This window comes from Anser cygnoides, chromosome 2, assembly GCF_040182565.1.
Source record: "Anser cygnoides isolate HZ-2024a breed goose chromosome 2, Taihu_goose_T2T_genome, whole genome shotgun sequence".
NCBI classification, from domain to species: Eukaryota; Metazoa; Chordata; class Aves; order Anseriformes; family Anatidae; genus Anser; species Anser cygnoides.
The window spans coordinates 41,523,035-41,535,441 of record NC_089874.1 but is presented as its reverse complement, the minus strand read 5'-3'; the positions used below and the strand labels follow the sequence as shown (position 1 = coordinate 41,535,441).

Genomic DNA, 12,407 nt, shown 5'->3' with positions numbered 1-12,407 from the left:
GATGCACTGAAACATAATCCATGCATGTGGTTCCCCATCCAAGAAAAGTGTGTTCATCTAGATAGTAAAGGAGTCTGTACGTTTGCATATCCATTAAGAGAGAAGAAACCCTGAACAACCTGGTCAAAAATGTGTTCTATTTCTGCAAATACACCACAATTATTGTTCAAGGAGAATTTGTAAGTTCTCTTAAGAGTTCCAGACAGAAGGTCTTTCGGTTCAAGGGAAGGTAGAAGAGTTCAGTTGCAATTACAGCCAAGCAGATTGATGTCACTGTTGATGTCAAGCTTAGCCCTAAAGGCAGATTCTGCTCCTACTAAGAATTCTTTTTATTGCCTTTCTTTTTATGCTCTGTGATCATTCTTCACTGACTGCCTCATCAGTACCATTACCAAGTACTTAGACGCTGTTGTGGAGGATCTAGTCTTCTCCTTTCTATTTTGTTGTTCATACCCTTCACCGTGTCTTCAGTCTGTTTTTCAGAGCCTACATATAACTGTACAAGATATTCTAGGGCTGTATAAAGTTGGCCCGTTAATAGTGAATGGTTTACATACAGGATGTATTTATTTAAATGATGTCTAAGGCCATATTACCTGTTAAGGCTGATACTTGATACTCACTATTGTCTAAAATTATATCCTGTCAGTTATGGATGAAATTAGTCATTTGTTACACAAGGAAGCTGTTAACAGAAGTTCCACCTGTATTCCCATCCACATCTTCTCTGCTGACAGTTGTAAATCCAGCCTCAAGGTCACCGCTGGGCATAGTGGGTCAAAGATTGTAGGGCCTACCAGGTCTCAAGATAGCTCTAATCAAGAAAAACAACAATTATTTCACACAGTAAATTCTTCAGTATTATGAAGAACTTTTTGCTACGAAGTCTAGCAGTCTTAGAATAGCAGTTCTAAGTGAAGAAAGGAAACAAAAAACATTCTATTTGAACATAAATATTCAAGAATAATTTTTATTGAAACTTTTTATTCTAATTTTTATGTTGATCCAGCTCTTGTTCATTTGTCACTGCAGTCGTCTAGGAAAAGTATAAATACGTGGAAAATAATTAGAATAAGACTGTAAGAATTAAGCCGTAAGAAGAGCCTAATCTTAAGCCTACAGAGGTCTGACATTGTAAATTGTTGAGCTTTATTGACAAAGGTAGTCAATCTGATGCTAAACAGGGTGATATCACTTAGTCCCCTTCTCAGTAAGTTAAAATTAGGTTTTATTATTTAATGTGAAATATCATGATCTGTAAGGAAATGAAGCTATTAATTGAGATCTGGAGTGCTCCAGTCAGAGTCCTTTAAAAAAGACAGAGATGACTGTTCTCTTATGCAGAAGAGTAGTTGAAATCAGAACATGATGGAGTCTCTGTATTTTACACTGTAATAAAAAAGGTAGTAGCTCAACAACTCACTGTATTTTCCCAAATTAGTTGAAATTTTGCTTAAGCCACATTTTTTATGCATTCTACTGTTATTTCTTCTGGAGAAGAAACTCAACTGGAGGGAAACTCTTTTTCAGTAACAGGACAGACAGAACATTCCTGTGTCATTTTGTAGTGATAAGTTGTTGCTTTAAAGTGACGTCTTGTATTCATAAAGACTAAGGCCCTCAGTCAGCTGGCCTAAATTCTCGTCTAGTCTTTTCATAAAATGTCAGTTTTTTCAGGCTGTCAATTTTCTTTGAGGACCAGAGCCAGTCACTCAGGAATAGCTATAAATTATTGACATGTGGTTGATAGAGCAAACAGGGCATGGAGAGGACAAGAGGAGTGGAGTATATTTTATAATACCTTTGGTTAATTTTCTTGATGACAAATTAAATGATGAACCCAACCTTAGAATTATTTATGGAAAGATCACAACAGCTTTAAACAAAGGACAACTCTGCTGTGAAGAGAGGAATAAGAATTATAACATTTTTCTAACTGCATACAGATTTCAGGAAGTAATATAAATTTAAATGATGATCAGTGAGACAGATGTCAGTTAGAAAAACCCTCTGCAACAATGTCCAATAGGCCATGAACCAGTACTGCTGCTTAAACATAAGCATTAATTACATGGTTTATTTTGTCCAAATAAATATTATTGAATACTTAATCAGATAGTGCAGTACATATCAAATTGTGACTAAAGTCACATATATATTTACACAAACATGTATATGCTGTTACTGTAGTGAGCCTGATTTTTTTCAGGCCTTCAGTAAAAAGAAGATTGATGACCGAAAAGAATGGTTAACAAACTTCATGGAGGACAGGCGGCAGCGTCGGCTACATGGTCTTCCTGAGGTGAGTCCTAAATAATGGTAATAAATGTGGTGGATGAGATTTAAACATACTGTAGTTTTTGTATTAAATGAATAATGTATGTGGGGTTTTTTTCAGCAATTTTTATATGGTACAGCAACAAAACATTTGACTTACAATGACTTCATTAACAAGGAGTTGATCCTTTTCTCCAATTCAGACAATGAGAGATCTATTCCTTCCCTTGTTGATGGTAAGCTGATAATTCATTATGATTCGTTGGAACATTCATTTTTATTGTTTTTTAAACCTGTGATTTATTTTGGAAGTCAGTGTATTCAGATAGGGAATAGAAGACTTCTATATTATTGTTTAGCATTCATATGCTAAGAAGTTGCAATGTTTCTTCTGTGTGGAAGCTTAAGCTGATGCTTTGCAGCCTTTTAGCTTAACCAGACCTCTTCCCTGGGACTGTACAAGTGCTTTGCTTCTAGTTAAACAGTCAGAGTAAACAAGTCTTTTAAGTGCTTATAATAATTGCAATTCAAGTTGGCAGCTGAGCGTAGATGGTGAGTTTTCTTCCTTCAGTTGTATACCAGAAGCATTGTTTTAGTGGTTAATGACCCTTCCTGTAATTTTGCTAGGGTTCTGTCAGTCAGATTTGCCAACTCTCCCCTTGCAATAGCATGAGCATGAAAAGAAGCAGCTCACTACACACTATGTGCTTCATTTGTAAAGCTGTCTCCAGACATCATGAACAGAAATTTCTGCCTATGTTGTAAATATACATATACTTACTAAGACATGAAAAAATGTTCTTGAGGTTTTGTAAGCAAACAAAAAAAAAACCTTTCTCCCCAGTTTCCAATACACTTTTTATAGCAGAGGTGGTCAGCCTTCTTGACACTACAGACCCACACCAAAATATTCATGCAGCAAGTTTGTACAGAAATGTAAGAACATGAGAAAGGAACCTTTATATGTATAATATAAATAATATTTATGTATAATATAAATAATATACTATACTGCAAAACCACATAAATAACATGTATACATAATGTAATATAAACTGTGTGTTTATATATATCTATATATCTACATTACACATTATTATATATATAATTGCCACGAGTCACTGTCGGCGTTAGCTGTAATTCTCCTTACTGCTTGTGGGTCTGTGAACTGCTCAGAAGGTAGTACCTGAGCAGTGGTTTCTGTTCTTCAGTATCATAGGTGATATATAACAAGCTAGTCTGTTGACAAAAAATCTCAAAAAATATGAAGAGGAAGAACGCTTTGACCACCTCTTCAGTTTTCAGTTACAACTTTCTTATTTCTTGGTGATTCTCCTGTGTAAAGGAAATTCTCTAGGTCTGTTCCTCTAAATAGATCTTTGCTATGAAAACACAATGCAGGCCCATTATAAAGAAAATTGAATTTTATGTATTTAAATGAAATGGAGATTGGAGTCAAGTCTTTTTATCAATTTTTGCTCTTATGTTTGACCCGGGTTAGTAATGGTAATGTGTAGCAATACCGTAGTATAGCTCAGTAGTCTGAGTTAAAACACTGAATAGATCAATAAGCATATTTTAGTTAGCAGTTCTAGATAATATGCAGAAAAATGATGCAATCGCTTCCACAAAGATGTTGTAGTTAAAGTATACTCTAAGTGTACCTAAACAGTAAAAGTAAATCAGAAGATCAAAGAGTCTGGCCTCTTTCTTAAAACTTTAAAAGATCTAAAAGGGAGATAGATAACATATCTTTCTGTTGAATTTTAATGAGTATTTGAGAACTTAACAGAAGTTAAATTTCGGAGTGCTTTAAAATATGTGCAAGCTACAATTACAGTTGTCACTGTTGTATTTGTGTTGATTCTAAGGAAAAATATGTTCTAAGGAAAGAAACAACTCTTGATTTGCAGATGTATATTTAGGATATTCATTAGAACAATATTGTATGCTGCACAGTAATGACTGGCTAAAAGGGTTGAGTTTCCACTTTTCTGGTAACTTTTTCAGTTTTGTTAGATAATCATTTATTTTAAAAGAACTGAGATATTCATTTGTTATTTTGTTAGTGTTACAGTATGTATTTATTTCCATTTAAAGTTTAAGCTTCTTTCAAGAAATTAGAAATGAGAATAAGACAAAAAAATTATTTCTTAAAAACCTGTGCTTGTGTATGTGTTGAAAATGGGATATTATTCTTAATAGGTTTAAAACCAGGGCAGCGCAAAGTGTTGTTCACTTGCTTTAAGAGAAATGATAAACGTGAAGTAAAGGTTGCTCAGCTGGCTGGTTCTGTTGCCGAAATGTCAGCTTATCACCATGGGGAGGTGAGTATGAAGAATAGAAAAGTTGTGAGAATTTAGAACCTATGTAAAATACTATGGAAATGTTTATTGTATTAAAATTGGAAACCTTTGGAGTGAATCTACAAATCATACATTTACTTTTAAAGAATTTGAACTTAATTAGTATTTAAGTTATTTGAACTTAATCAGTGTTTAGCTTAATAAGACAACGTGTTTCCATTCTTTCCAAGTCTTTGTGCACAGTGGTATCCCTAGTAGTTTGTGGATTGTGGAGAAATGGTAGATAACTAATTACATGGTACACTTCTTCCAGATTCTCAATTACAGAAACTGTGTACTAGGGCAATTTTTTGTCTTGAACAAGAAATAGAGTCTTTTAAGGTAAGAAGAAGAGATACTGTTCTTCAAAAACCTGATGCAGTGTTGGAACAAAGATTATTCTATCTCCTTTTTTGTTATGTTTATCTGGAGTATTAGCAAGAGCTGCAAAATTAATTCTCTCTCTTTATCCCTTCCTCTTTCCCTTTAAAATTAATGAGTAGTAGTTTGTGCAGGAGAAGGTAAGTGCAATCACTTTGTGCTGTTTTCATTTCTTCAGAGAAGTTCTTTAGAGACAATGGAGAAACTTACAGGGTTTTCATAAGGATGGAATTTAAGGGCAGGGAGACAACGTGGCTGTAAAAGAGAAAGCACTATGTTTTGCCAGTAGCTCCTGTAAGAGGTTTGCTATGTTGCTTTTGTAGGGAGACTACTTTTTTGAAATTGAAGTCAGGTTAGTCACACAGTTCCTGGGCATTTAAAATATATCTTACTAGTTGATTAGGAAAGAGTTTATTTCTCACATTTATTACTATGAATATGTATTTTCTTTGCAGCAAGCTTTAATGATGACTATTGTCAACTTGGCTCAGAACTTTGTTGGAAGTAACAATGTTAATCTTCTACAACCTATTGGTCAGTTTGGTACCAGGCTTCATGGTGGAAAGGATGCTGCCAGCCCTCGTTATATTTTCACCATGTTAAGGTAAATACAAATGTACAGCTAAACACATACTTCTGAAAAGCCTTGTTATCAAACTAATTCTTTCACAACATTGCAGAGGGTTTTTTTGTGTGAGAGAAATGGGGGAGGATTGGAGTATTTTGATGGATGTATGTGCTCGAATTCTGCCTTACATCTGTGTTTTTGCACCTAGTTTGTTCTGCATAGATTTTTTATGCATTAGAGTTCTGTGGGAATTGTAGCTTTTAAGGAATTAAACTTTGAATTGTAAGTAGGGAGACTGAAAATGTAGATCACTTAGATCAATTGCCAATCTTAAATTGTGACTTGTCATAGAAGCACCTTTCAGTTTCTCTGTTCAATATGAAATCTGCTATGTTTTGCAAAGGAAAATGTATTGCCACCTGGTGATGAGTCCTTCAACTCAACATTTTTTTGCAAGTTGAGAATGATTATTTTCCTTTCTGATGAGTGTCTTCATAACAAGCTACATTACACATACATAGTTAATAATGAAGACCTTATTTAAGTGCTGATTTTTCATAGCCTTGAAATTATAATACCTTGAAATTCAATTTAACATGCAGAGTGTGAGAATCTCCTGATAATTGTAAGCTTTATACATAAGTATCGGGATTTATTCCCCTTTTCATATATGTTCTTTGTGTAGCAGCCTAGTTTTATACATTCTTCTTTTCACATGAGGTGCTGGAAATTGTGTTCACCCAGGACAATTTCCTACATGAGCAGGAGTCACCACCATAGTTTTTTTTTTTTTTCAGAAACTCCTGGGCAATGAACTTTTGCAAATACTTGCATACTGTGTTGCTTTATTATTGGGTGGGTGACCTACTGTCACATTGAACTGTGTGAATTCTGAATACTTCAAAGAATGGTATTTCTGTTGATATTAAATGTTATCAATTATTAGTATATTGTGTACATGTATTACTGGAAAGGAAGCTAGTATCTGTTATTAGTACACTATTCCATTGAGAAGAACTTTTTTTCCCTCGGGAGGTATGTACGTTGTATTTTCAGCTTCAGAAAGGCAAAGAGAAAAGAAGACATACAAATAGATTATATCTGGACCCCCTGACTGTTAAAGCATTATGCACTTTACTTACAGGACTCCAGTTAAACAGTTTTCTTCTTTTCCTTTTTTAAAGCCCTTTAGCCAGGCTGCTTTTTCCATCAGTGGATGACAACTTGCTTAAATTCCTCTATGATGACAACCAGCGCGTAGAGCCTGAATGGTACATTCCCATCATTCCTATGGTTTTAGTAAATGGAGCTGAAGGAATTGGTACCGGATGGGCTTGCAAACTTCCAAACTATGATACCAGAGAGATTGTAAACAATGTCAGACGAATGCTGGATGGCTTAGATCCCCACCCTATGGTAAAAATAGTAGTATATACTAGTATTTTATATGCTTGCTAAACAAACCTGATTTTATACTTAGAAAATGTGTTCATATCACTCTGTAAATGATTGGAATATCTGGCTTGGATTGTCCCAGTAATTTTGAGTAGGAGCTTTACTTGACTGTTGGGATGTGGCTGGGGAAGTTCACCTTGAAGCAAAAAAAGTGCGATTTGTTTTTTTCAAATTATTTTGGAGGGCTTTTTCTGTGGTCTGTTGACTGCAAGACTTCGAAGTTTCAAGTCTTACATGTAGTTATGCTGCATGGGAGTAGAGTAAAAAATTGTGCCACTCTTTCCTTTCTGAGGTACAACTACTTATCTTTAGCCAAATGTAACATTTCCTGTGTCTTGTGCTTGAATTGTACTTCTACATATTTGTAAGCATAGGAGAAGATATTGTTACTGTTCCAAGAAAATCAGCAGTAGCTTCTGCTCCTTTAGTTAAAACTTTACAAGAAGTTCTTGGAGGTGGTGTATACTTGAAAAAATCTTTGGACAGTAAGAATACTTGTGTGAACCCAGAATCTCTGTAATCAACAGCTGAATATTGGTACTTTGTGTTTAATAAGTCATAGAAGCAGAAACATCTCTACTTAGATCACAGTTCATTGCCTCTGAGCAAGTGTCAATTTTCATGACATAGTGAATTTCCTTTTGCAAATTCTTAGGAACAATAATTCGATTTTTTTAAATTAATGCGATCCATTGCCCTTCCTTTAGGACTCCTAGGCCTTCTGTGTAGTCTCACAGTCAATTGAAGCTTCACTGTGGTTGAAAGAGGCAGTTCTGCCTCCATCTAGCTCCTTTCTGTATGCTGGTATGTGTTTGTAGCTGCATGGTAAGCTGGATAAGGGAATCAATTCAGTTAAAAAAAAAATCCCCACCCTGTTAGTTAATTTTTAAACTGGATGGGTTCCACTATCTTTGCCAAACAGCACATGAATGAGAAAATGGCTAGGGGAGGTAACACCACTTCTCCACTTCTTTCAGTGCTGATGTAAAGCTATTGTGAGACTTGGGTGTTAATCTGAATTCTGTCATGCCTTAGCTGCACTTGCAGTTTCCTGTAAAAATGAAACAAACAACAACAAAACTACAAAAACAATAAAACCAAAAATTAAAAAAGAAAAAAAAATCAAGCAACAAGAAAAGCCACCTTACTGGATTCAGCTGCATCTTCTTAGTTGTGTATCTACTCTATAGACTATAAGATACTTGTTTCTGTCACTTGCATGTGTATATTCTGGTTTTTTTTCCATAATATTTTTGCTATGACTTAAGATTTTCACAGGCATGAGAGGCTGGTTGATGGATTAGTGCAATATAAAGCGATAGCTGTATGGTGTATGGGAAATAAATGTTTTTTCAACATCTTCTTGTAAGATTTCTTACCATTCCACTGTTTCTTGTTTGTTTGTTTGTTTGTTTGCAATTTCAGCTCCCAAACTACAAAAACTTCAAAGGAACCATTCAGGAACTTGGTCAAAACCAGTATGTAGTCAGTGGTGAAATATTTGTGGTGGACAGGAACACAGTAGAAATTACAGAGCTTCCTGTAAGAACATGGACCCAGGTTAGTAGCAGTGAAATATACTTACATAAAAAACCAAAACCAACAAAAAGCTTTGTGTTAAATTATGTAATCCTACATAGACGACTTTTTTCTATCAGTTCTGATCATTATACATACATGGAAGGAAACATAGTTTCATTCTTTTCTGTGCCTTTGTGGAAGATGTTTTTTTTTAATTGTGCCTTCTACTGTCCATACTACAGCAATATCTGCTTCTCCTGCTGAGTTAATATATTAATATTAATATATTAATATATGTTTCTCTTTTGAGTAGACTTTCCTGTCCTTCTTGGATGCCTCTTAGGTTTTTTGCTAGTTCTAGCCTTCATTTCGCAGATTATACTGCTTCTGTAAATTATCGCTGGTATCAGATGTGATACACACAGAGTTGAAATCTTAGGTTGATTGTTAGGTTGGTTTAAGGAATTATGAATTTTAAGAACTGTTTCAGTTTTTGGCTTTTTTTTTTAAATAGGTGTACAAAGAACAAGTTCTAGAACCCATGTTGAACGGAACTGAAAAAACTCCAGCATTAATTTCTGACTATAAGGAATACCACACTGACACAACTGTGAAATTTGTTGTAAAGATGACAGAAGAAAAACTTGCACAGGCAGAGGCTGCTGGATTGCACAAAGTTTTTAAGCTTCAAACAAGTCTTACTTGTAATTCTATGGTAACTTTTTTATGTTTAGCTATCAGAATCCTTACAGTTGCTTGTAAACTCAAATGTTTTTGTAGTGGTTTTGGCACTAGATCAATTCTGTGCATGACTGAGCAAATCTCTCTTCATATTTTGCTGCTGCCAAGAAATAATTGTCAACTGTTTGAATTCATTCTTCCTGAAGATAATGCAAGTCTAGCTTTTTTGGTCACATTGAGCCATGCCATTTGAATTTTGAAACTTCACTGGAACTGTCTGGGTATTGAACAGTACCATGTATATGAAATTATTTAAACAGTAGAAAAATTTATTATTGATGACAAATATTAATTCAATATGGATCAGCAATCCCAATTTAGTCCTAATGGATCTTTCAAACCAAATTATACAGTCTCTGGGTAGTTAGTTTCCTATAACTGAAAACTTCCCATGCAGCTCACCCAAAATGATTAATGTAAAGTTAATCATTCAAATAACTTTTCTGTATTATAATTAGATTTGAGTTTTAAACTTGAGACAAGTTCCATTTTCAAAATTGCACTTTATGCAGGATCTGTAATAGGATACCTGATGTTTCCACCAACATAACTCCCAGTTTAGGTTGTAAGGTATAAAAAGTGCTATCCTTCAGCTGCTGAAGACATAATGGTAATATATGTTACTTTTTACTGATTCATTCTGTTTGTAGCAAGATGGGAGTAGGAATGTGAGTAAACTTACATGTGTATTTATTACAAGAGAGGGGCTTGAATTGTAATACAATTTCTGTCTGAATATTCCTAAACAATCTGTGTTTACAGACTGGAAAAAACAGAATTCTAGTCTTTGTATGGCAGGTACTACTTTCAAACATTATCACAAGCAAAACTACCAGTACTGTTGTTATCATTATTGTATAAATCAAAAGCTATGTGAAAATAGGTTTAAATTTGATTAAAAACCATGTGACTGGGAGATGATAAAGGCCTTGCTCAAACAATTTTGTAGATTATTTTAGAAAAGCGAATATGCCAAATAGAAGTGATAGTACTTCTCACAGTTTTGAACAACCATATGAACTACTGTAAAAATCTGTCTTCAAATTAATGTTTTAGCAGATTACAACAACTTTTGCATCTCAATCCTTCATTCTCTGCTTTCTCTGTTTGTGTAGGAATTCATCTATCCTAGTGTAAGCGTCTTAAAAAGTTAGATGCATATGTGAGCTAGTTCATTATTCATCCAATTCCCAAATAGATGCTTTAGACAGATGAATTGCTCTCTAGAGAGGCTTATTTCTTTCAGCTGACTATAGAGGGCGCCTAGGGTGACTAGTTCACCTTTAAATGTCTAAACTGGAGGTGTCAGAAGTCAGGCAGGACTGATTCCACCAGTGTGTTAAAATGATTTCTTACTTTGTGCTTGAACTTGAAGGATTTCTGGAGTGTTTGAAGTGGCAGTTTTCACAGCTGAATTTAGAGATTATTAAAGATGCTCTTCAACTGTTACGTTAAATGGTTGTGAATCATCAAGCGATGCTGAGCTTGTGCTTTAGGATTTAGGTACAATTAGACATTCAATTGAACTCAGGCATACTTCTCTATATACCTGTTTTTCTGCTTGAAAGTATTACCATAAATCTCGTGTTAAATCTACTTCTTCAAAATAAAATCTATCCAGCTATGTGCTCTATAGTTCCACAGTACGGTTTGAGCTCACAGTCTTCAAAATTCTGCTCTTCATATGATGCATGTATATGAGCGATAGAAATAAACTCATACACAAAGCTTGAGTTATGCAGTCTCTCTCAAGCAGTATATTTTGTATTTTATAGGTGCTATTTGATCATATGGGATGTTTAAAGAAGTATGAAACAGTGCAAGACATTTTGAAGGAGTTCTTTGATTTGCGATTACATTATTATAGTTTGCGCAAGGAATGGCTTGTGGGAATGTTGGGTGCAGAATCTACAAAACTTAACAACCAAGCTCGCTTCATTTTAGAGAAGATACAAGGAAAAATTACCATAGGTGAGTAAATACTCTCTAAAATGTGAGTTAGAATTGATAACAGTAGGGGAAAATCTGGAATTTATTTAAAAATAGTAAAACATTCTTGCATGTAAGATGCTTTTTTTCAAGACATTTATTTATTTATTTATTTATTTTTGATTGTGTGTGTATCTCGTAGAGAATAGATCGAAAAGAGATTTGATTCAGATGTTGGTCCAGAGAGGTTATGAATCTGATCCAGTTAAAGCCTGGAAAGAAGCACAGGAAAAGGTAATGATCTGAAATCTCTGGATGCATTTGATACTATTGTTATAAATGATATTAATTTTTTCAGATGTTTGTTTTCTAGTAGTCTAACTTATGACACAACACTTGCAAAAGATTATTCATTACTCCTCATTGGCTTCCATTCTAACAAATATAAACTTATATAGAAATATTGTTGCATAATATCGGTAATGCACATAGATAATTCTAAGAAAACTAGATAACCAGGGTTGCAAATGAGAACACAGAAGACTGAATTTTCTAATCAAAACTGGCAACTTGACTTCTGACTGGATGATATGCTAAATGCTGCATCAGTTATTCCAGACTTAAAACTGATATTTCTCTTTTTATTTGTCACATTATAGTAAACACAATTATTTATATAGAACCTATTAATCAGTTTTCTGGAATGAAACTTGAATATTGTAAAGCTATGACTCTTGAAGTTACCTTAAGACTTACACAGTTTTTTGTTGCTCCAAAAGAGTGACAAGTTTAATTTCATACTTTAGTACAGGAAGATGAAACTACTTTCAAATTTTTGTCAACTACTGCTTTTCTGGGCCATTACCACTGCTTTTGGCTATTTTTTTTCATTTCTCATTTGATTTGTTTTGCATTTTTTATTGCTACTGTATTTTAACTCCATGCAGTGTAGTATTCTATAGCAAAACTATCATTAAGAGAAATTTTGATCCACCTTCAAGCCACAACTCTTACATTCAAGGTTATTTTAGCAGTTTGTATAGAAAAACACTGTGCTAATTTCTAAAGAAACAGATGTACATGCATATCCAAAGGGCAAAGGACTCCAGCCTATGTGAGATACAGAGTAGAGTACCAGTTTCTGTAGCTAACAGGATACAATGCATATGGCTAGCATTAGGTTCCGCTCT

At 34.4% G+C, this 12,407-nt stretch overlaps 1 protein-coding gene across 1 annotated transcript in view; it reads left to right on the top strand.

Moving 5' to 3' along the window:
• The window catches only part of TOP2B (DNA topoisomerase II beta), a 64,479-nt gene that overhangs the window by 42,388 nt on the left and 9,684 nt on the right, over positions 1–12,407 (top strand). The window contains exons 17-25 of the mRNA XM_048076088.2: positions 2,210–2,302; positions 2,399–2,513; positions 4,483–4,604; positions 5,459–5,607; positions 6,756–6,987; positions 8,452–8,586; positions 9,062–9,262; positions 11,064–11,259; positions 11,420–11,511. Coding sequence (XP_047932045.2) covers positions 2,210–2,302; positions 2,399–2,513; positions 4,483–4,604; positions 5,459–5,607; positions 6,756–6,987; positions 8,452–8,586; positions 9,062–9,262; positions 11,064–11,259; positions 11,420–11,511 — 1,335 coding nt within the window. The remainder of the gene's footprint in view (positions 1–2,209; positions 2,303–2,398; positions 2,514–4,482; positions 4,605–5,458; positions 5,608–6,755; positions 6,988–8,451; positions 8,587–9,061; positions 9,263–11,063; positions 11,260–11,419; positions 11,512–12,407) is intronic.